The sequence below is a fragment of the Sturnus vulgaris genome, chromosome Z (assembly GCF_052056855.1).
Source record: "Sturnus vulgaris isolate bStuVul1 chromosome Z, bStuVul1.hap1, whole genome shotgun sequence".
Lineage (NCBI taxonomy): Eukaryota > Metazoa > Chordata > Aves > Passeriformes > Sturnidae > Sturnus > Sturnus vulgaris.
The window spans coordinates 82,098,095-82,120,603 of record NC_142283.1 but is presented as its reverse complement, the minus strand read 5'-3'; the positions used below and the strand labels follow the sequence as shown (position 1 = coordinate 82,120,603).

Sequence of the window (22,509 nt, the reverse complement as noted above, 5' to 3'; positions counted from 1 at the left end):
TTCAGCAATAATTTAACATATGGAAATATGCTGCAGTTGACCCCCCCCTAGTTTTGCTGCAGGTTTGCATGGAAATGACTGATAAAAATTCCATGCTTTTCCTCTAGGGACAGTGCTCATGCTGGAGTTTTAACTTGAGCAGAGAAAGGAGCAAAACTTGGTATTAAAACTCACTTGTTGAATAAGACACTGTAATTTAATGAATCACCATTCAAATCTCAACGGTGCCAGTCCCAGCCTGTCCCCAGAAGCTGGGGCTCTCAGGCAGGTGCATTTCCTTCCCCAAAGCCCAGTGGCAGCAGCAGAGCAGGAGCAGCACTCACCGTCCAGCAGCTTCCCGTGGTACACGGCCAGGCCAGCCACCCGGCCAATGAACGTGAAGTACGACAGATGGTCTTCGTTACAGAGACCTGAATTAGGATTAATCTGAAGTGTATAGTTGTCCCTTTTTTGGGGAAAGAAAAAAAACAGCTGAAGAACCAAGTCTTGAAATAAGCAGACACTCAGATATGTTAATAAACAGCTTGTGCCTAGGGGGCTGTGTCCAAGTCCTTTCCAGTCTGTCCCACCACAGAGCCACTGAGGGCTGAGGGGCTGGCACGGCAGCAAACCAAAACCCAGTGTGAGCAAGAACGCCCTCTCTCCCTTGCACTTATGGATTGCTCCAAGATTTTAAAGCTGGGCAGCTCCCAGTTGAAAGTTCTGGGAGGCCACTGCAGCGTGAACGAGCAGCTGCGTTCTGAGCTCGCTCTACAGCAGCGCAGCAGCTCTGGGCAGCAGAGGAAAGCAGCTTTTCTCTGACATTGGTCCTCAAAAACTGCACGTTCGCTGCCCTGGATATGGTCTGAGCAATGGAAATGTTTTCTGGGCTCTCAAGGACAATTCCAGAGGCTCTCTGAAGGGCAGCAGGAACAGGGCAGGGGGGCTCCCCAGGGCAGCCTGGTAAGGAAGGAGCTACTTCTGCCCAGAGCAACTTTGCCTCTTATGCAAAATGTAATGTATATCCCTTGAGAATAGAAATATTTAATGGACACTTACGTTGCTGAGTATTCAAAGAGACCATAGTAAGGGTTAAACATCTCCTTGGACAAGAGAAAAAACCATTCTCTGGCCACACCTCCATAGTCAAGTCCTTTTTCTGACTCAAATTCAATCCAGAGCCTGGCTTTTAGTACATCAGGTCTCTTCACAGACATGATTCTTCTGTAGGACTCCTCAAAAATATTATTTCTGTGTAATTTCATCTCAAATCTGTTGGGTATGTCAGCCTGTGTCAAAGAAGATTAGATTATCCTTGTTAGTCTCAGGAAATAAGCCTTTGGGCAAATTACTGACTGGGAACAGCTCAGTGACAGATCAGACACCTTGTGTTGCAGTTCCTCACGTTTTTATTTCCCAGTGCTCTCTCAGTGCACTTGTTGAGAGCATGGGGGGAACCGGGCCAGTTCCAAAACAGTGATGCAGACTTCTATGGTAAATATCTGATGAATTCGACAAGAAAAGTATCAAACAAAACAAAAAAATAAAGAGGAGGAAGATGGACTGTGCTCTATTTTCAAGGGCATTTGCATTTATGTAGAAAAAACGTGAGTCTTAAAGACTTAGAGAAGTGTTTTGTTGAGAAAGCCCTCAAATCGAAACTTTGCTTCCTCCCTGAGCCCCCGAGGAGCAGCACCGTGGAGGAAGGTGCAGCGATCTCACAGTCCCCTGCTGGTTGTACTCACAGGTTTCTTTAACTTCTTGCGAAAGTAATCGTATTTCTGCTTGAACTCCCTGGAGTAGGGCACGGCCTGTGGGGAGCAGGGAGGATGTGTCACTGCAGCCACTCAGCACCTGGATACCCCACAGCATTGACAGGGACTGGACAGCCCTGCTAGCCACACACATTGTGCTACCAGCCCCCCTCAACCCACCCAGGAGAGATTTAAAGATCATTTTACTCTGATGATAACATGACTTTACTACAGCTATTAAGTAATCTTTCTACATGTTTCCTTCATTTAAAAACACAATGTGAAATGCAATTGAAGTAATTCTGTTTGTCATGGCACCAGAAATATTAGTATTGAAAGCATTCAGATGCTTTCAGAATTTCAGGATTAAGATGATCCCTTAGTGCTTCTGTGAAATGGATTAGCTCCTGCTTTCCCTTAAAAACCAACAAACAAACCACTGTCAGTCACTCAAGGGACCACGATCATTTCATTTCCTTCAAACAAACTTTCTCCAATAGTCTCATTTATGCTCAGCATTTCTGGAGAGAGGCCAATTAGGAATTTGCACAGTGCTGTGTTTGAGGATCTCCAGTTTTAAATGCCTGATAAATGGGTAAATCCCTCCAAAAGCAACTATGGTCAAACAAGTGACTATTATTGATATTATTACTAAGCAATTGGAATTACACCGTGAAGCAGGCTCATCTGCCATGTCCTGAAACTCTTAAAGGTCCCAAGGATTTATCCAGAATAAAAAGGTACTCTTGGAACCAGGAAACATCTTGAGATTGGAAGTCTGATCACTCAGAATATCATACAATGGCATAAACTGGCATAATTCAGCATCAAAAGTCAAAGAATCACTCTCTGATGTTTTCAAAATCTGATACTGAAGTAAAATTCTGTGTTTATTTTTTTCTAAGGCTGATATTCTGAAACTTCTGTTTACTTGCAGGAAGTTTTATGTCTCTTAAACTGACAGACCCATTTTTTGTCTTTTTTTTCCCCACTTTGAATCCACGTAGGCCCACCTCTCTCCTCCCAAGTGCAAACTTTTTATTGTCCAGAGATTTCCAAATAAATAGAACAATGTGTCAGCCCAGTGAAATCTACTGTCAGTAATGACCCACGTTACGGTAAACAGGAGCACTTCTCCATAGGCATCCCCAAACCCTGACCAACCAGGGTGCTGTGACATTCCCAGCTTCTTCTGGGCCAGCAGAGCTCCTGTTTCCCAGGCTGCCCATCCCTGATCTGGGGAGCAGGCAGGGCCTGCTGCTATTCCAGCTGTGCCCAAGCCAGGGCATTTCATGGAGGATCCCACAGCAGTACTTACAGGGCCCGTGATGGCTGGGTTCTGCAGCCTGGGGTCTTCCCACTGGGTAATTTTATTATCTGCAAATAACAAAAGAAATGATCCCATGGCTTCTCTGGTACCACACTGAAATTTCCGTTGGTTTTTTTCTCCCTAGCACTGCTCAGCTCTGTCAGGGTTAGCAAAGGCTTGTGTCTCCCCACCCTCCCCAGCCCCAACACACTGTTTAGTTGAAAACATTCACTCAAAAACACAGAACTACCCCAGAACCCAGGGAATTTGCACTGCTTTGATGGCAACGTCTGCAGGAGTGAATGAACATGTTCATTTGAACGTGGGCTGGGATTGGAGATACACAGCCTGACAGGTAAAGGAACCCAACTTTTTTGGCAATGACACCCTAGGTTACTGTTTGGAAATTTTGCATAGACAGCTGAATTATCATACTTCTAAATTTGGAGGGAATAACATTTTTCCTAGGCTCTGATTTAGTCAGAAGGTAAAGGAGGCAGAACTGTCCTGTTCTGGTGTGAGAGAATCACCCAGTTATGAGCAATGGAGATGCTGGCAGTGGCACAACACAGCCCAGTTCTTTCCATTTATAGCTTTGAAGAGCACCAGGATGACAGGAAAGGTTCTACAGGACCATGGTGGGACTCCCCTTCCCTGCCTCCAGACAGCTGCTCCTCCCAAGATTCTGAACACGACAGAATCACAACAAAACAATGGTGTTGCAACAATAAGACAAGGCTCCAAACCCCATGCCAGGTGCCACCTGCAATGGTGAGGTGCTGGTCACCCATGGCCAGACACTCCTCTGCGTCAGGAACTGGGTACCAGGAATCAAAATTGCATTTTCCATGTTTCTAGAACTGGAAAAGCCCTCTAAGTTTTGAGCATCCCAAGCTGGTTTAAGAGGGATTGGGATCTGAAAGGTGTCATTCAGCAAATGTTAACTGGAGAAAATTCTAAAGGATTGCAAGCACATTTCAAGACATTTGATCTATTAGTTAATTTAACAGTAAAATACTACTTTATTTCCCTTCAAACATTAAAGTTATTGATCACTTATGGAAATGCTGAGGAGGGCTGCCAGCCTGAGACCCCAGAGATGCATGGAGCAGAGCTGCTGCCAAGGCAGGACCCCCAGCCCAGCCCTTTCCATTTTCAACCCCTACACTGGAATCACCTTCTACAAAGTTCTCTGGTCACCTTCTTGACACCAGCAGCCACAAACCACAGTGCCAGCTTTCTGTGAAATCAGAGGTAACAGAGCTGGAAATGACTGACAGTGTGTCAACTCTTTGCTCTCTGTACTTCAGAGTGTGCAATGACACCAACGAATCTCAGTGTAAGTTTCTTTGCAGAGTCTTACAGGGACTTCATATTAAAAATGCTGTTTCAGGGCTACAAGGGTGTGGCATGAACCACTCCACCTGGAACTGTAGCTCAGGATTCTCTGTCTCATCCCAAGTGGACACGGATAACAAACCCATTCTTTTTGAAGAACATTTTCAAAAGTCTCAACATTTTCAAAGATTTCAGAAATTTGAGTCTTCCCACCAACACAATTCTCTGTCATAAACCAGGCTCTCAGGCCTTTGAGGATTCTCTCTTCTCCCTGCCATTCCAAGGGGCCCACTATTTCCCTGAAGTTTGGGACCCCCTGCCAGATACAGAACTCTCATAGCCAGACATTCCCAATGCTGATGGCATCAGAAGGGTTAACTCCAGCTTGGATTTAGGCACTCCTGTCAATACATCACAGGGTGAAATAACTCATGGACCAGGTGATGGTATTTTTCATGCCCCTTTTCAACCAAAACTCTACTAATTATTCCCATTCTGAGTAACACTTTGCAATTCCCCTTAGACAGCCTCTTCCTGCACACTGCAGTGGCCATTTGCCAGACTCACTGTGACTTCCCATCCCATTCCAGTGAGCCCCTCTGCCCTCTCCTGATGAACTAAGGAGTGCTTCTCCCTAATTCCTTGTGTGTATCACTGATGCAGATTGTGAGCATCACCATGTGCTGCTGGATGTGAACAGACTTTGAGGGGAACCCATTCAAGGTATCCATCCCCCTCGTCTGTGAATCACTGGTACCTGCCCAGAAAACGGTTGCAGAATGGTTGTTTTCCCTTCTGATCCCTTCCAGCACGTAGCTAGTGGCAGCAGTGTGTGTGTGCTGCAGGGAACACCAGTGTGTCCATGGAGGTGAGGAGACTGGGGCAGCTGAGGGCCCAGAGAGCCAGGGAAGGGGTCACTGTCACACACAGCCTCTGGTACCAACATCACGTGTGTGCTGCACCAGCACTCAGTGATTCTGGTCCCTGTGTAACAGCACAGGGGCTGTGCTGGCTGCAGGAGACATGTGCAGTTTCCCCCAAGGATGAGAAAAACATTTCAAGAACAGGACAAACAGCACTGGAGTTACAAATGCAGCAGAATTACAAAATGCAGCAGGGAATCAGGACAAGACCAGCAGCTGACTCTGCCACACTTGTCCTGCTGCTTTTGTGTCCTGGCAGTGGCACAGCCCCTGGCCCTCCAGGCCCCCCAGCCCAGCCACCACGGCAGTGCTCGGGCACGTGGCTGGGACCAAAGGGACATTTGCTACAAACAGGGAGCATTATCTAAATCTTCCTTAAACTTTTGTGAAAAATGCTATATAAGAAGCTAAATCCACTCAGATCAAAAGAGCTAGAGAGAATTCAGATGCACATAAATTTTGCTTCCTAACAGTTACAAATTATTCCAGAAATTCTAATTAATGTATGACTTTAACATTCCATTTTAGGAACTACCAGATGCTCAAATAGCTTTAGGAGACTGAAACATTAAAGAGTTTTAAGAGAGATTGGGAGGCTCAGCAGTTACACAGGTGCTTTAAATGGGACAGTTTTATCCTGTAACTCCTTAGTGGCAGCAGTTTAGAATCATTTGCCATAGTTACATTTCCAGATCTCTGTTGGGGAAAACAATTACAGAAGGGATAAAGGATAATAACTCTGTACTGAAGTTTAGAAGAGGTTTAACGGGTGCTTGACAAGTGTATTATTTCTAATGTTTCGTTAAAAGTATTTATACCATTTCAAAATTGGTATTACTTTAAAGGTAGTCTTTTAATGACTTAATACTCTCATTTCTGTGGATGAGTGTGGGTGTCAGTGATACTGAGGGACAAACCTAATTCTGTCAAACATGGCTAAGTTTAGGTTTTAACTCTCTGTGCACCCTCCTCTGATGGTTATGACAGTATATGAAGAAATGCCTAAATAGAAGTCTTAAAATCTTGAAAAGAACAACCAAAGAAAATATAAGAAGACCCAGCCCAGCCTTTGTGGGCTGCTTTGTTTTCAAACACCAACAAAACTCACACAGCAGTTCTGAGATGCTCTAGGAAGACAAATCTACAATGAAACATCACTTACACTAAAACTCCACTAACAGAACTGGAGAATATTAATGGGCTGGTGCAGTTTCACATGCTCTAAATAGGAAATAAGATCAGAATCAGCACTGCCACAGACCTGAAAGCAGAGGAAAGTACTTCTCAGTGCTAATTGCTCCACTGCCTATATGTGGAGCTGTGGCTACAGGATCTTTTCTCATCTTATTTTCTATTCCTAGTGTATATTTTAATTTATTAAGTGCAAATAAGCCATGGGATCATCAACAACAACAACAACAAATCCAAAATATCAACAAGAACAAAAGAAACCACAGAGAGGAAATGTTAATGCTTCACAAGTCAGAGAGGGACAAAGCTTGATGAGCCAATTAAAGCAAGCTTCCAGTGAATGTACAGTACCGTAGGAGGGCACTAAGTCTCTGGTATCAATGTCTCCACATATCAACACCTGGCTTCCTAAATGAAGAGTAAAATCACAAAGCTTTCACTTCAATACTTAGTACCTCCCTTTGTCTATTTGCTCTAGTACCTGAGTGCTTACTTACTATGGTCTATATAAAACGTTCTTCCATCCAGGTGTATTCTTTCCTCCCAGCCAGGCTGGAAATGGGAAATAAAAACAAAGAAAAGAGAGAGTAAGTGAAATAGTACCAGTCTCACACAGCCTGAGGCAGTGCACTGCCCACACCTACTGGACTTGTCTCAAAGGTGCTGATGAGGAAGGAAACCCCAAGTGACCAGATGCATAATGGCAAGGCCACAAATCCAGGCAGACTCAGACACAGATCTTCTATAGGTGACTGCATCCCACGCAGGGAATATTTTTTAAAGCTTGGACATAGAAACCTCTTGCCTCAGGATTCCCACCCATTTCCTGCTGTGAGCAAACAATCACAGAGAACAGATGGTCCCTCGTGGCTTACTTTGAAAGTTTCTGCTCCTACTTCTGAAAGCCATGTGGGTTATGTACTGTAAATGTGTAACCCAGGCTCCCTGTACAGTGGGACAAGAATGTCCTAACCTAGTGTCAGTGCTTCCCTTTTCATCCATTCCCTTTTCTCATGTCCCAGTGCCTGTAGTGCAGAAAGGAGAGCAGAAGGCAGGCTGTAGGGACAGGCAATGTTGGCCAGCCTGGGCTGCCAGAAGAGAAATTATTTCATTTCAATCTTGTCGGAGAAACCCATGTTAAATTCTGTAGTCATCCCAAGCAGGAGGCTGAACTGAGGTGAAATCTGTTACTAACGATCTGCTGCTCGTGACAAGTCAGGCTACCCTGGTTTCACTGCATGTTTCAGCCCTTGCAGTTAACAGAACAAATTGTAATTGGCCCTTCAGTGCCTCCAAGGTTAACACCCCCACGTACCTGGACAACTGCAAAAGCACAGCTGTCTCCTAAAGCCAAAGAACATTCCTGCTGCTGTGACCAGGAATGTGTCAGCTTTCACATATTACTCACTGCCTTTAAAGTGAGAGAGTACTTTAAAAACAAAGCAAAGCTCTGCACTTGACACGTTTGTAAATCCCCATTATACTTTGATAACAAGTATGACAAAACTTCTGACATGAAATTGATGATTTGCTCTGCAAAATATGGAGGTTTCATTGAAAAGTAATTTTTTTTTCATATTTCTAAATGCTAGAATATGCTGGTGCACTGATAGAGTTTGCTTGGCACAATCTGCTCTGGTTTTCCTAAGCAGTAAATGATTACCTAAAAGCACAGTCAGAGACACAGCCCAGATAAGTGTGTGCAAAGCTCAACACTTCAGTAGCACAGAGAGAGGCCATGAGTTAGAGCATCCTGGGCTGGCTCTGGAGGGCCTGAGCAAGCCCCAGCACACAGCAGGGCTCCGGAGCTTCCAAGGACTGCAGCAGCCTGTGCCCAGAACAGAGAAGAGCCCTGGGACAGCAGGGGTAGGTCAGAACACAGGCACAGCACCACTTACAGGAAGAGGGCCCAAGTCATTTGGGTTCAGAGATGCTTTGGATCTCAAATGCACTGGAAACTTCAGTCGGGGATCCTCCTGGAACACAGACATGCAACTGTAAATCCAACAGATCAAGGCAGATCTACAAAGTAAAGCACAGACTTATCTGGAAATCCTCCTTCATTATTCTTTTATTTTTGAATAATAAAACAAAAGCTTATTAGGATTCCTACAGTGCAATGAGTTTTCCCGTGCTGAGTGAGTTAGGTTGATGCAGGACCTGACTCCATGAAATGTGTGCTATGTCCAGGAATATGCTTCAAAAACCACAGGCCTGTTCTTAGGCTGCCTGAACTCCACAAAGGCTTTTACAGCCACATGCACGTTTTTGGCTCTCAAAAGCACAAAGACAAGTGGCGTGCTGCAACGGGGTGCCTGCAGGCAGGAAGACAGAGATGGCCCATGGCCTCTTACCCACGTGGTGGTCTTGGTGTTGTGGTCGATGAAGAAGGGGCGGCCGTTCGGGGCGATGCGCATCTCCCAGCCCGGGGGCAGGAAGCTCTGGGCCCCCTTGTGCTGGGGCTTGGGGGAGTTGTAGGGGGACGGCTGTGGGGACTGAGGGTTGGACAGGGTGTCCTTCACCGCCCTGCGCACCGGAGAGTCCTTCATGCCCTGCGGAGCAGCAAACAGCACCATTGCTCACCCGGCACCTGTGAAACCAATCCCGCTTGGCTCCACAGCAAACGGCTCCTCATTCCAGATGTAATTAATACCACCATTAAATGCTGCGACTGATTTCTACAACTTAATTAGCTCTACCTGTGCCTTCTCACATGCCCAGTCTTTTGCTGTGAAGGACATGGTGTTCTGTGCCTTCCTCTGCAATGACAATGTACGCAGTATTTACACCTGATTGTCCCTTCCCCTGCAGCTGCCCTGGATGCGTCCATATTTCATTTTACCAAGGAAAAGACAAAAGCAGTGCTTTGTGCTTCAGGGACAATGTATCTAATTTACAAAACAGCCTTTAAGTGCAAGGCTGTGTGAGCCACAGCTCTTCAAACATTTAAGTGTGAAGAGGAAGTCTGAAGAACTGTCTCTCTTCAGCACAGCCATGAGTAGCTGAGGCAAGAGTTTGAACCACACTATCAGAAGTCAAATACACACAGGCTTTGATTGTGTAAGGAGCCACTTCAGCTATTCTTTAGCCACGTCACAGTGAACACCAGTCCACAGCATCTGGAAGTACTCTGAAGGCCACTTAAAGGAAATGCAGCCCCAGTTTGAAGGCAGGGGCTGAGGAGTGGAGTCAGGAGCAGTGGGGAGTGGCTCACCTCGAGCGGTGCTGACAGGGTCACCGTGGGGGAGCTGAGGCTGCGGGGCCGCCGGATCTGGGGCTCACTCAGGTGGTTGCTGCTGCTCGTGCCCGGCCCCACCATCCCGTCCTCGGCGAGCTGTGCCAGAACAAAGCCAGGTCACAAATGTCACAGACACTGCCCATGCGTAGGACATGTTACAACCAATGTCAGTGTTCTCATCGCTACTGTTCTTCTTAACCCTATTTCCTTAAAGGCCAGGTAATTGATGTAATTCCACTGGAGGGCCAAGAACATATGGTTCTATTAATGGCTCCAGCCAACGTTCAAATCCAAAGAACACATCTGCCTCCTTTTAAGAGCTCTTCTGCACCTCTGGAAATTCCTTCTCTAGCAGCAATCACCTTAACCTGTGCCTTGACATAATTAAAAGAAGTAACCAAAACCATCCCAAACTGTTGCAGCTTTTTTTTACGATTCATCTGTATTGTCATGACAATGCTCAGGATTTTTCCTGTAAATGTCAGATTTGTGGGAGCTGCTTCAATTGAACTGAGTCTCAGGCCAGCCAGGAGCTTTGTCCCTGGTGCAGCAGGGTTACCTGCATGATGGGCCGTGTCCACGTCGTGGTGCGGTTGTTGTGGTTCACGTAGTAGGTGCGGCCCTTGGCATCCTTGCGCTCCTCCCAGCCCGAAGGCAAGCCAGGCGTGGTGTGCACGTAAGCCACGGAAGGCTGCTCAGGCAAGAAATCACTCAATTCTTATTTTATAATAGCTAAAAACCATTTCAAAGTCTGTCGTTCGTAAAAGAAAACCAACTTGTTAACTTACACTCTTCTTAAATCACAACAACCATATGGAAAAATCCAGTTTCTAATTTAACTTAATTCAAGCTCTTTGTGCCTTTGTAAGTTTTTTCTCCCAAGAGATCTTTTGGGTCAATTTGACACGGATTCAGCAAACAGACAAGTTTATATGCCCTCAAACACTCTATTTTGTTACACATAATGACAAAAAGGAACTCTGTGTTTTAATGAGTTATCCTTAAAAGACTGAAGTTTCTTCCTTTTATCAGGATGGATAAGTAAGAGTTGAATAACCATGCAGTCAAGATCTCCCAAGTCCTGTTCTCTTCTTTATCCCAGGGTGTCTTGAATCAGTTGCCAGAAACTACTGTGGGTTTAGAAAACTAATTGTAACCATTTTGCTCTGTCACAAATGCTGCACTCAGGGCTCAGTGTCCCGACAACACAACCCCAGATTGGAGCCTCAATTTCAGCATGACAAAAACTTTTAGTAAAAGCTCCACAAGTCAGACACTTTTCAAGAGAAGCACACAGGTAATGGAAGAGTCGTGTCCTGCTGCCCACAGGAGCTGTGTCCTGTGTGTGGCCGACGTTCTCTTGTGTCCTTCCTGTCCCCAAAATACCCAAGCACGAGCTCCTACACCTGAGCTAGGAACTGGAACCAAGTGAAGGACCTGCACAATTCAGAGGCTGATGCACTACAAGCTCTGGGGTCTGAAACAGTAAAGGCTCCTGCTGGAATCCAGGACACATTCTCTTCCTACCCTCTATATTCCTTATTCCAGCAAGACAAGGAACTTGCTCTTGTTCATGTCTGTCAGACCTTTCCCAGAGCAATGCCAAAGGCTGTTCAAGAGCAGAGCACAGCTGCCACAAGGAACTGGAAGACTGCAGGGACAATCAAGAAAGGAAAGGAGAAAATATACTGCACGGGCCAGGAAGCTGACACACTCCAATAGGGAACAGAAAACAGAGGCAAACAGATGAAGAATCCAAGTTCAGAGTCATTTCTTCCTCTCCTGAAGAGCCAAGGGCTATTTTCCCTATGAGGAAAACACCTTGGAGTGTGCCAGTGGCTGCCAATGCCACAGTCAGGGGTCAGGAAGGGCACAGTGAGGGCTGCAAGCACTCCAGTGTCTCACTCACAACCCACATACGGGGAGGAGGACACTGGGCCTGAGCCTGGGGTGCTCAAGGAGGGGGTTTGGAGGGGTTCTGAAGGCAAAACCAAGGTGACCAGAGACTTTTACTGCTGACAGGTTGTTTGTCTGCAAGCCCCAGGTGCCCAAAGACCCAAGAGAATGCAGCCTTTGAAGACAAAGGATTTAGACCATGAATCCTGTGTAAGTCCCAGTTCCTCCTCAGATCTGGGACTCTGGGTGTAAATGCTGAACAAAGCTGGGGGGATTAGTGACTGCAGCATGGTGAGGTAAAACACCTTGGTAACAGCTACACTAATGAGGAGTCACTGATGTTTGAACTCAGTTATTTCCATGAAAATATTAATATTTTGCTCTAAAAAGTCTAACCAAGACAAGATGCTCTGCTAAGGACTACCACTGCAGTGCAGGTTCATCTAGCACAACTAACTACTAATGAGTCAGGCATTTTATTTAGACTTTGCTATTTGCAAGTGTGCTCCTCTGGTTCTAAAATTAAAAAACAGTGAATATAGATAGTATTACAGAATGATGTATTAACACCCAAAGCAAGATTTATCTATTTCCCAGATGTAAATAGCAATTTATACCAAGTATAAATTTAATTTCTTTCTCTGAAACAAATTCTCTAGGAGGGCATAAATTCATGAAAGCCATTTATGATAGTTACTGTAAATGATTTCCATGAAATAACTCGCTTCAGACTGGCAGTTAATTAGGTTAAAGGTTCAATATATATATAATTTAGATAAAATTCAATATAGAGTAAACCCACTTTGCTTGTATTACATTTTCAGCAAAGCACATCAAGAATTTTATGGGATGATCAAACTACAGTCTTGGACTGCTGAGGAACTGCTGGAAAATGAAACGGGCATTCAGTAAGGCCATTAAGAACTCTGTGCTGTATCACTGTACCCCCAAGGCTCTCAAATTAAGACCAACTTTAAGAATTAAAATTAATTAGTCTAATGGAGAGTAAGGAAAGACAGATACAAGATGCAAACATAGCTACATGTACAATGATTTGATGTCTCTAATCACTGGTGCTTCCAGTATCCCTTTTTAAAGAATTAGCTGTTGTAGCTTTCATTTTTCAGGAGCCCATGGCATTTCCTTAGTGCACAGCTTCATCATAATTCAATGTCACATCCATATCCCTAAACCATGCCAATATTTGAGTGCAATTGCAGTGTTTTGAGAAATTTTGAGAAAACTGAGACAAAAACATGCAGGTTTTCATTCAATAGCTGTATTTCATTCAACGCATGGCTGTTTTAAAAAAAAAAAGCTCCTCATTGTACAAGACCTAAATGTCCCCCCACTTTATTCAGAGATAGTGCTTAAGAAAGCGTTTTATTACCGTTGGCTCCTCTCCCCCTGTGACAGTTGAAGAACGAGCTCTCCTAGAGGGACCATTCTGCTGTTAAATGACAATTCATGTTACACATATTTACTGAAGGTCACAGGTTACTGGCACATCTTTAGGAGCAAGGCATCAGGCATATTTACCAAGAGAGAGCAGTTAGATGGATAACAGCAAATCTGAAAAGCCAGCAGTTGCTGGTAACCAAGCCAGAATCCCAGAGGAGTGCTGGATTTAGGAAGAACATGTACTTACTTGCCAGAAGGGAAATGATCATTAGCTCAGGAAGGAGGAAAGGTGGTTAAGATCAGGTAAGATGAGGTGTTAGAGCAATGCTCTCAGTGCTGTCATTTGAACATGTGCTCAGGAAATGAGCGTCCCTCAAGGAGCAGGAGAGAGGCCACTCCCCAGCACCCCCTGCCAGCCCCCACACAGCCCCTGGCTCCAGCAGTGCTGAACACAGCAATAAAGCAGCACAGAGAGCACCAGCTGAGGCACCACTGCACAGCACCCACCCCCTGCTCACCCCCAGAGCCAGGGACATGCTCCAGCTACACTAAATAACTGCTACAGCACAGAACAATCCAGCCAGGAGAAAACCTCTGTGCTTTCTGCAAATGTTTGCCCAAGGGCAGCAAGAGAGAACAAGCAAGGCAGAGACAGCAGCTTTGGGAACAAACTATGGGTATGCACAGGTGTTCTATTTGCAGATTCACAAAGGACACATTTGTAACTTCTAAAAACAAAGAAAAAACTCTTGAAGAAAAGCATAATCTTTTGAAATATTCTTTGCAATCTGAGCAGTTTTAGTCAAAAGGACACCTTGCACACTCCTATTTTAAATGGTCTCTCTGTAGCACTGCTGGGAGGTGGCAGAGAGAACTCAGCTGCCACCTCTGCAAGCCCTGCACGTGTCCTGGAGGAGAGGCACACTTTCTGTCAGCTGCAGCAGTGTGCATGGCTCTGATGGCAGAGAGAAGCTTTGTTTACAAAACATCTTTGTATCTTTATCTGTGGGAACAATCTCCTTAAATAAACCTGCAGAAGTTGCTTCCTTTTCACTCCAACCAGGCAAAACACCAATCCTTTGAGATTTTAGACAGATTTATATATTGCAAGTAAAACTACCTCATGTGCCACAGCAATACATGAGCTCTAAGAGTCCTGTGGCTGCTCCAGCTCCAGGCAGGGCTGCTTCTCCTGCCCTCTCCTCCCCAGCTGGGAACACCCCTTGGAGGAGTTTCTCCACTCACTCCACAGCACTGCAATTTCCGTGGTAAACAACTGAGGAGAGGGTGGCTTGCTCAGTCTCCAAACATTTTCCTGTCTCAGGAATGTCCTCCTTTTTTAGTTCACGTGAATTTGGTCTCCATTACTGTTTGGGACAATCAGATGTCCACCCCGGTCACTGATCTGTGCCTGACCACAGTTGGCCCAAGGCAAGGTGTTACTCAGAATCAGAGAATGGCCACTCGAAAAGGAAGGAGTAGGAGGGAGCTCTGGCTTACCAGGGATAACTGGGACTGTTCAGCGACTGTGTCTGTCACACTGCAGGACCTCAGTCGTGAGGAAGGTTCTCTTTGCTGCAAGGAAGACAAAAAGGAAGTTGTCTCCAAGTTAGGGTGTCTTAAAACATGAGGCTTATTCAGAAAGTTCAGTAATTACAGGTACTAGCCTATTTGTAGCAAATCTCCTGTAAACAATTACCTACTTCTGTTTTACCACAGAGTGGTGTATCCCATTTCTCTACTCCCTACATACTACAAAAAAAAAGGACCCATCCATTTTCCTAAAGGAGAAGTATCAACATGAACAAACTCATGAATTATTGAAAAAAATAGGGCATTAAGAAATATATCCAAAATCAAATACTATGGATGAGAGCTCAAAGTCTTAAAAATTCATTTACTTAAAAATTTATGGTATTTCCTAAAAAAAAAGACCAAACACCATTTCCAATTTCCTCTTTGCTGTTAACTTTTGAATTAGTAGTGTCTTTTCCCAAGACACATCCTTCATGAAACAAAAGCCCCCTAAAAAAGCAGACACACATCATGTCTGATGGACTCTACCATGTGATTCCACCCCACCAGTGCAGCTGGGCACTCCAGGGCTGAGCAGTGCTTAGGAAAACACAGCACTGAAACAGCTGCAGTAAAACCACTGGGGGTTACTAAAACTGCAGTTCTAACACAAGCCCAAATGCCTCTGCATGCAGATCCAGCAGAGCATCAGAGCTGCCACTTGCTGACCAAGCTCCAGGTGACATTGCCATCAGTCAGAGACCAACTGCATGGGCTCTTTGGGAAAAACGCACTAATCAAGATTCTGTTTGATGAGAACAAGAGCATTTCTTATCTCTTGAACTGCAGAGGTACCTTGATAGCATCATCATACTAAGAAAAAAAAAAATAAACAGGACTGTGTAGTATTTACAATTATTTTTGTAATCAAAGAGACATAAAACATTTCCCCACTTTTATGTGCATTATCCTGATTTTTTATAGTATCTAACTAATGGATAACACCAATAATGAGATCATTTTTCTGTTTTTCCCTTTCCTTTGGAAATTCCTAGCTTGACATCCTCTACTCTCATATATTTTGTCTCACTAAGAGTAGCAGAGTGTGAAGTTAAACTCACACAGAACTCTTGAAATCTGAACTGAGGAATTCTGTTGTCTGAGGCAGTCTGCTTGATGGTGAAGCTGTGGTGCATTTTTTGGAAGGGAAATTTCGCTGCATGCTCAGTTTTCCTGAGCCCAGCAATCTCTCCCCATGCATGAAGTGATTCAGCTAATGCCAAAGAAGAGCACATTTCTGCCTGAGAGGTTTACAGATCACACACTACGTACGATCAAAGAGCCGAGCTGTTCCCCATTGGAGTCAGGAGTGACCTGGAGCCTTCTGCTCAGCTCCTCAGACAGCTCCTGAGGACTGGTCCGGGACACTGGAGATGCAGGAGGAGGTGGCAGTGACAAGCTTAAGGAATCCCCACTGGCACTTGCCTCCTCTGAAATGGTTTCCCAAGGCTAATGAGAGAGAAGAAACTAAGTTCAGGTTTTATACAGACCAAGTCTTCTTTCCCTTTGCCCTCTGTGTGATCATCTCACTGTGCCCAACACACAAACAGTTTCTCTGCACCCTAAATCAAAGCACGACAGGAAACTGAGGCATAGGGCAGTTCCAGCCAGTCCACTTCCCTTCTTTTTATCATTTATTCCACTGCTGTTCAGAGAAGAATATGAAAGTATCATATCAATACTATCTACAGTATATATGTGTATATATATACACACTCTATCACTGTATACAAGATAAGCAATTTGGAATGATAAATGTTTCCCCCAGCATTCACACAGGACTCAGTGCTGTCCCTAGGCCACCAGGCAGCTGCAGGGGACCCTGGCAGTGTGGCTCTGGCTGCCCTGTCATTGTGCTGCTGGCATTGTCCCAAGGCAGCTTCCACAAACACCGTGTAAACCACGATTCCCTGTGTTGTGTGGTCATGAGCTGACACGTGAGAAACGCTGCCTAAGCCCAGGCTTGGCCATACCTCAGGAATGTCTCCACTCTCCATAGGCTCTGGCTCCAGATCCTCGCTGATGTGGCGCCGCGAGCGGAAGCGCCTGTGAGCTGCCTCCTGATTGATCTGTCTGATATTGTTATCTGACTCAGATCCCACATCACTGCAGGGGGAAACCCAGCATGGCAAGGACAAAAGAACAAGAAAATAACCCAAGTTAAACTAAGTCCCCACTTTGTCCATTGCCTTCAAAACCTCAGTTATAGAAATCGTTATTCATGCATGAATCAAGCTTCATAATTAGGAGACTGTTTAATCCCTCAGTTGAAAGAAAATAGAACTGGAAGCGCTTCACAAATATCACAGAATAACAGGTTGGGAAAGACCTCAGGGGTCATCTGGTTCAGCCTCTCCTTGGCCTAGACAAGATGGCCCAGCACTCTGTGGAGCCCAGCCTTGAACGTGTCCAGTGCTGGGGGATCCAGCACTTCTGTGGACATGGTTTAATGGTGGCCTTGGCAGTGCTGGGTTAAAGTTATGATCTCAGTATAGCTCTTAACTGTAAATTATTCACACTCTGTAAAATGTGAGCTTGCCACAGCTTTCTGAATCTAATCTTGAGAAGATATCACTGTGGCTTGCAGACCTCTCAGATAGCACATCCAGGGAATGAAGCCTATTCACAGAATAATAACCAGGATCTCCTCAAAGCTGATCTGTTCAACTTCATTAAAATTCAACAGAGTTGACTCTTCTCCTTACCTCTTCAACAGTGTCTATAAACCAAGTAATTTATTCCTGTTAAATTACTTAATGAAAAATTCCTTCTCTGTCTCCTAATACTCTAAGGTGCATTGTTAATGCACTGCCTTCCCTGCCATCCCAGATTTCCTGGAGTGTCTCAGAACTCCCAGACAGAGAACTGTGTCTCTGTGATCTGCTGGGGGCGAGCAAGTGTCTTTCAGGCACAAAGCACGCACGTTTCCTTTCTGCCTGGAGCCCCAGGCTGCCCCAATGCACCCAGCCCCCAGGCCAGGCTGCTCACACGAGGCTGGGCCGGTGCCACTGCGTGCTCCTGTTGTTGTGGTTCACGTAGTAGGTGCGGCCCAGGTTGTCCACCTTCTCTTCCCAGCCAGGGGGCAGCGGAGGGGGCGGCAGCTCCTCCTGACGTTGAGATGCGGCGTCGCTGGAATCCACCACGTCCCAGCCATGCTTAGGAATGAAGGAAAAAGACTCTGGTTACAGCGTGCACCTCACTGCAGTGACAAGAGAGCTCAGGCCCCATCGGTTAATTAAAGAGGGATCTCCAAAGGTGGCTGGGTGCTCTCCTGATGGCGTGGTGCCAAAGAGAACCAACTGGCAACTCTGTTTCTAGGGCTTTATCCTTCAAGTGAAGCTGACTCTACAAGTTTTCTTGAATCCTTCCATGAGAATTCAGCCTTACCTCAGAGTCATCCCTCTGATCACTGTTGTCTTCCTCTTGGCCACCATTTTTGGGCATATACGCCATCTTCAGTCTCAAGAAACCCTTCACACGAGATTTGTGGCTACGAGACAAGGAGGTATACAGCATTTAATAACTCTTAAATAACTGCAAATAAAATCATGAAGTAAGAAATGTTTTGAAGTCCTCAAATGTTTTAAAGGTCCTTGCTCTCACCTTCTTGGTCTGAGGAGGAAATCCTTAAATGTGTACGGCCTCTCCATGGTTGGGTCTTCAGTCTGTAAGCAGTGGAGAAAATGGCAAATTGAAGGGCTTCCAGCCACATAAAGAACATTCACACATCAGGCTGACAGATTACATCTCTGATTTCCACTGAATCCTAAATTATCTAAAGCCTGGAATCTTGGAAACTTTCTACTTCCTGAGAATTTCTTCTACAATAACATCCATCAACAGCAAGAAGTCACAATCAGACACAAAAAGCCAGTTATGCTCAACTGACACCTTACTTTGATGTAAACACTGCAATAACTTCACCCATTCACACATAAAAAGCCCTGCAAGGTCATAGACGTTAAGAATAACATGCACAACATTTAAAAAATATTAATTATATCCAGCCAATGTTAGCCACCCAAAACAGTATATAAGATCAGAAATGTTTGTACCAAGGCTAAAGCAATCACTGTATATACATACACATTTATATTTATTCCTATTTATAAATCTACAAATAGAAATTGCACTTAATTTAGCATCTAATTTTGCAGCCCATGCAGAATCCTGGCTGCTGGGGGGAACCCAGACAACTGGAGCTTTACAGAATTACAGAACCAGCTTTACACTGAATTCCTCCATTAATTAAGAAACAGAAGCAAACATTACCACCCTCAAACCAAACACCTCAAATGTCTGTTGACAATAAAATTATTCAAACCCTGTGTCAATTACTTCAATTGATTGCTATTGAACTCTTACTGCTGGCAAAGAATTCAATTTCAGCTAAAATAATGAACAGATGACCTAGTTGTGGCAGCCTTTTGGTTCTTCATGCATTTGCTGAAGCAAATCTGCTACCATGAAGCTTTTTTTGCACAGCAAGTGCATCCCTTCCATGCACAGCTGATGATGTTCCTGTCCCTGTGCAGCTGAGGCTCGGTTGTCCGCGAGTTGCCTTGAAGCTCTGCTGGGAGCACTTGCTTTAGGGGAATGGGAGTGGTGTGTGCAATGAAGTCCAGCCCCAGGGCTCCCAGAGATCTGCTGCTTACCGGGAGGTGACTGAGGGGCACATCCACCTGGCCCAGGAAGTCGTCTCTGGTCTGTCACACAGAAAAGCAAAAAACAAGAAATATCAACCTAGTCGCAGTGAGACAAAAATAACGATGGTTGAGTACCATTATTTTAGGAAACCCTGGTGTCTACCCCTATTGTTGCCCATTGTTTGTTGTTCTAATTCATTTATCTCAGCATAGTAGCCCATGACACTTGTGGTGGTGCTGACACAATTCTGCCTGTGGGGAAAGCACTAAAACCAACCCAGACCCCGCCCTCCCAAAGCACTGAGAAGCCCCAGGTAGTTTCCTGTTGAAGGGGGACAGGTGCAAGACTTCCTTCATGGACTGACAGTCCTTCATTTGCCCACTGTGGGAGCAGCTCACGGAGCAGGGTGGATTCCAGCACTTGGGTCTAGACTGGCAGTGTTACCCACAAGAGGCAAGGCATGGAAACCCTGGCAGCAGCTGAGACCTGGGCCCTGTGCTCCAGGGACACTTGGGACTCACTCAGACAGGAACTTTCACCATCAAGCAGTTGTGTTCTTCCAAAGCCAAGCACCTAGCAGGGCACACAGCCTCTCCCAGATCCTGTTTGTGACACCAGATCTCAGCCCCAGTGATTCCCAAATAACCTGCTGCCTATTTATAACCACGCTATGCATGGAATTCCAGGAAGTGCATGCTGCTGCTGCACAGCCAAGTTTACATACTTATCATAGCAGAGCATTAAGTTTAATATTAAAATTCATATTTTATATGATAACATCATAAGAGTTCTGTTTCTACTACAAAGATAGGATGACGTTTCGTGATCCCCACGGAATGGACTCATCCTGCTGGGCTGGATGATATGGAACACCACAAAAGGAGATTGTGGTTTTTCCAATTTTAAGTACAAACAGTGGGTAGATTTTTCATTACAGAATTTCGACTATTAATCTTCTTCCTACCAAATACTAGAAAAACCTGGTAACATGCCCTGTTTTTAGGGAATTAACACACTTTTCCCTTAATACTGGCAAATCCCAAGTACTTGCCACTTCCTGCTTTCAGTACAGTCACTCCAATAACAACTACTCTGAAGAAAATACACACCTATTGCTACATCTCTTCCTGCAGCTTTCAGCTCAAGAAAAACACAACTCATGAATACAGAAAATGTTCAGGTAGGTTAGGAACAGCCTTAAAGAAGCTGAACCAACAAAATATGTTTGTATCTTACAGTGGAACAGGAAATCTCTCAGTCCCAGCCAGCTCTGTAAGCAGAATTACTTCCTCATCTAATTCAAATAAAGACCCCCTTTTACATTACCTCCTTACTAAAATGATCTCGAGTTTCATTTCCAGGTTGGGGAAAAGGCAACAATAACAATGTCTGTTTGGAGAAACTCTCTGCCACTAAAATCCACAGAGCCACCCAAGGTGACACTGCCAAGCCAAATGCATGTAAAAATTCCAATTTGGTGCCTATCCAAGCTACGAGCCAGGAGGAAAAGCCTGGGATTAAAGTTGCAGAGCCCTAAATGCCCTTAGTCTCCAAAACAGCAGAGAAAGGAAAAGCATCCCTTGACACTTCAGTACAAAACAGAACGTTTAGCTGAGCCTCAGGATTGCATACACACACCTCAGCTTTACTTGGAACTGCACAAAAGTCTGAATAAACTGTGGTATTGATGTTCATTTCAAACACTGAAGTTGTTGTTTTCCAGAAGGCAAAGTGTCAGTAGCTAAGAGCTCAGCAGTTAGACATTTGCTCATTTCAGCTCTGGAATAAAAGGGAAATATTGCCTCAGATGTGCATCCTTTCTTTACCCTGACCTCTAAGAGTGCTGAAATGTACTATTCACCAGAAGGTAAACCAGACATTACAGCTGGGTAATGGCTGAGCACACGAGCAAGTACAACAGGCAACTCAACCCCACTTAGCTTTATTCCAGCCTGAATAGAAATCAGAAGTTAGAAACAGCAGAGGTACAACAGGTTAGTCAGGACTTTGACCAAAAGGTCACACAAACAACGTGAAGGATCTGCAGTCTCACAGGGAATAAGACACTCGGCTATGTGCAAAATACTGTTCAACCCCTGCAATGTGTACACAAGCTGACACCCCCAGCACATGCAGCTCTCCCAGGGAAAGGTTCCACTGCAGCCATGCAGGACCAGGCCAAGCTGCAATCAATCCTGTGCTTATCTGCAGGTTCCCAACACCAACATCAGCAGGACAGCTCTCCCAGCAGCCCTGGTCCTGGACTTTTCCTGCCCGATTCCTAACCTGGACCAATACACCACGCTGTTACAACTGAGAGTGCAGAACAAACTCCTCAAAGTGCCTGAGAATTTCCTAAGGTTGGCAACGATCCCAAGGGGCTCCCATGGAACCCCCCTGTGTGAAAATGTGATCACCTTGGCCTGGCAACCAGCAACACCCACAGAGCCACGGCTCATCCAAAGTGAAGCACTGGACAGAGACAGGGACAAGATGTGAAAAGAAGAACTAAAAGGTCCCCCAGAGCTGCTGCCAGCTGCCAGAGAGGGATGTGGAGCTGAGTCTGGAGCTCTGTGGGTGCAGAGCTCTCAGAGGTGCTGTGCTTCCCTGGCCACACACCAGGCTGGGTAATGACACTCCACCCACCTACAGCTCCCTTGGCATTTTGAGATGATCAGGATGTTCCCAGCTTCCTGACCTGAAAATTGTTGTGTACTATTTCTGGGCACTATTTAAAGAGATGCTGCATTCCAACCCAGATATTGCTTAATTTCAGAGCAGGCAGACATGATCCCTACAGTAAATTTAACTCTTTTTTAAATGCCTTAAAGTAAACCAGAGTTCACACCTTTCTCAGACCACAACCACCCTGTGCCATGCTTCAGCACACAGCTATGTGCCTAAATTATGATCCAGGTGGAAACAGCCTGCTGAGGTTCAGAGCCCATCTTCCCTTGACATTTCTTCTAAATATACTACAGCCATGTTATTTCCAAACTTTTCAAGTCACTGCAGCCCTGGTGGGTAACACAAATGTGATGAGAGTGGCTGTGAAGGACGCTCATGGGAACACCATGTGGCACATGTGCCAGCAGTGGAGGACACGGCAGCTGCCTTTAACCTGCTGATCCTGACAGCCAAAGGCACCGGGCAAGATGGGATAAACCCGCCTGGCAAAGCCAAATCCCAGGCCCTCAAAAGGGCATTTTCACCTCCACTGAGCACTCAGCAGCCACCCTGGTAGAACAAAAGTGAAAA

The 22,509-nt window shown here is 45.2% G+C and overlaps 1 protein-coding gene across 17 annotated transcripts in view; it reads right to left on the bottom strand.

Moving 5' to 3' along the window:
* The window catches only part of LOC148219979 (E3 ubiquitin-protein ligase NEDD4-like), a 77,871-nt gene that overhangs the window by 6,302 nt on the left and 49,060 nt on the right, over positions 1-22,509 (bottom strand). For 6 of the 17 annotated variants that reach the window (XM_088156972.1, XM_014893180.2, XM_088156973.1 and 3 more), the window contains 18 exons: positions 19,260-19,310; positions 18,208-18,269; positions 17,992-18,094; positions 17,593-17,759; positions 16,578-16,710; positions 15,877-16,053; positions 14,530-14,604; positions 13,019-13,078; positions 10,292-10,423; positions 9,709-9,828; positions 8,849-9,046; positions 8,393-8,470; positions 6,992-7,046; positions 6,846-6,902; positions 3,052-3,110; positions 1,725-1,790; positions 1,039-1,268; positions 324-445 (listed from right to left, as the gene is read on the bottom strand). In XM_088156972.1, the coding sequence (XP_088013098.1) occupies positions 324-445; positions 1,039-1,268; positions 1,725-1,790; positions 3,052-3,110; positions 6,846-6,902; positions 6,992-7,046; positions 8,393-8,470; positions 8,849-9,046; positions 9,709-9,828; positions 10,292-10,423; positions 13,019-13,078; positions 14,530-14,604; positions 15,877-16,053; positions 16,578-16,710; positions 17,593-17,759; positions 17,992-18,094; positions 18,208-18,254 (1,879 nt within the window). In that variant the 5' untranslated portion in view covers positions 18,255-18,269; positions 19,260-19,310. The remainder of the gene's footprint in view (positions 1-323; positions 446-1,038; positions 1,269-1,724; positions 1,791-3,051; positions 3,111-6,845; positions 6,903-6,991; positions 7,047-8,392; positions 8,471-8,848; positions 9,047-9,708; positions 9,829-10,291; positions 10,424-13,018; positions 13,079-14,529; positions 14,605-15,876; positions 16,054-16,577; positions 16,711-17,592; positions 17,760-17,991; positions 18,095-18,207; positions 18,270-19,259; positions 19,311-22,509) is intronic. The other 11 variants (XM_088156975.1, XM_088156968.1, XM_088156976.1 and 8 more) reach the window with 3 other exon arrangements.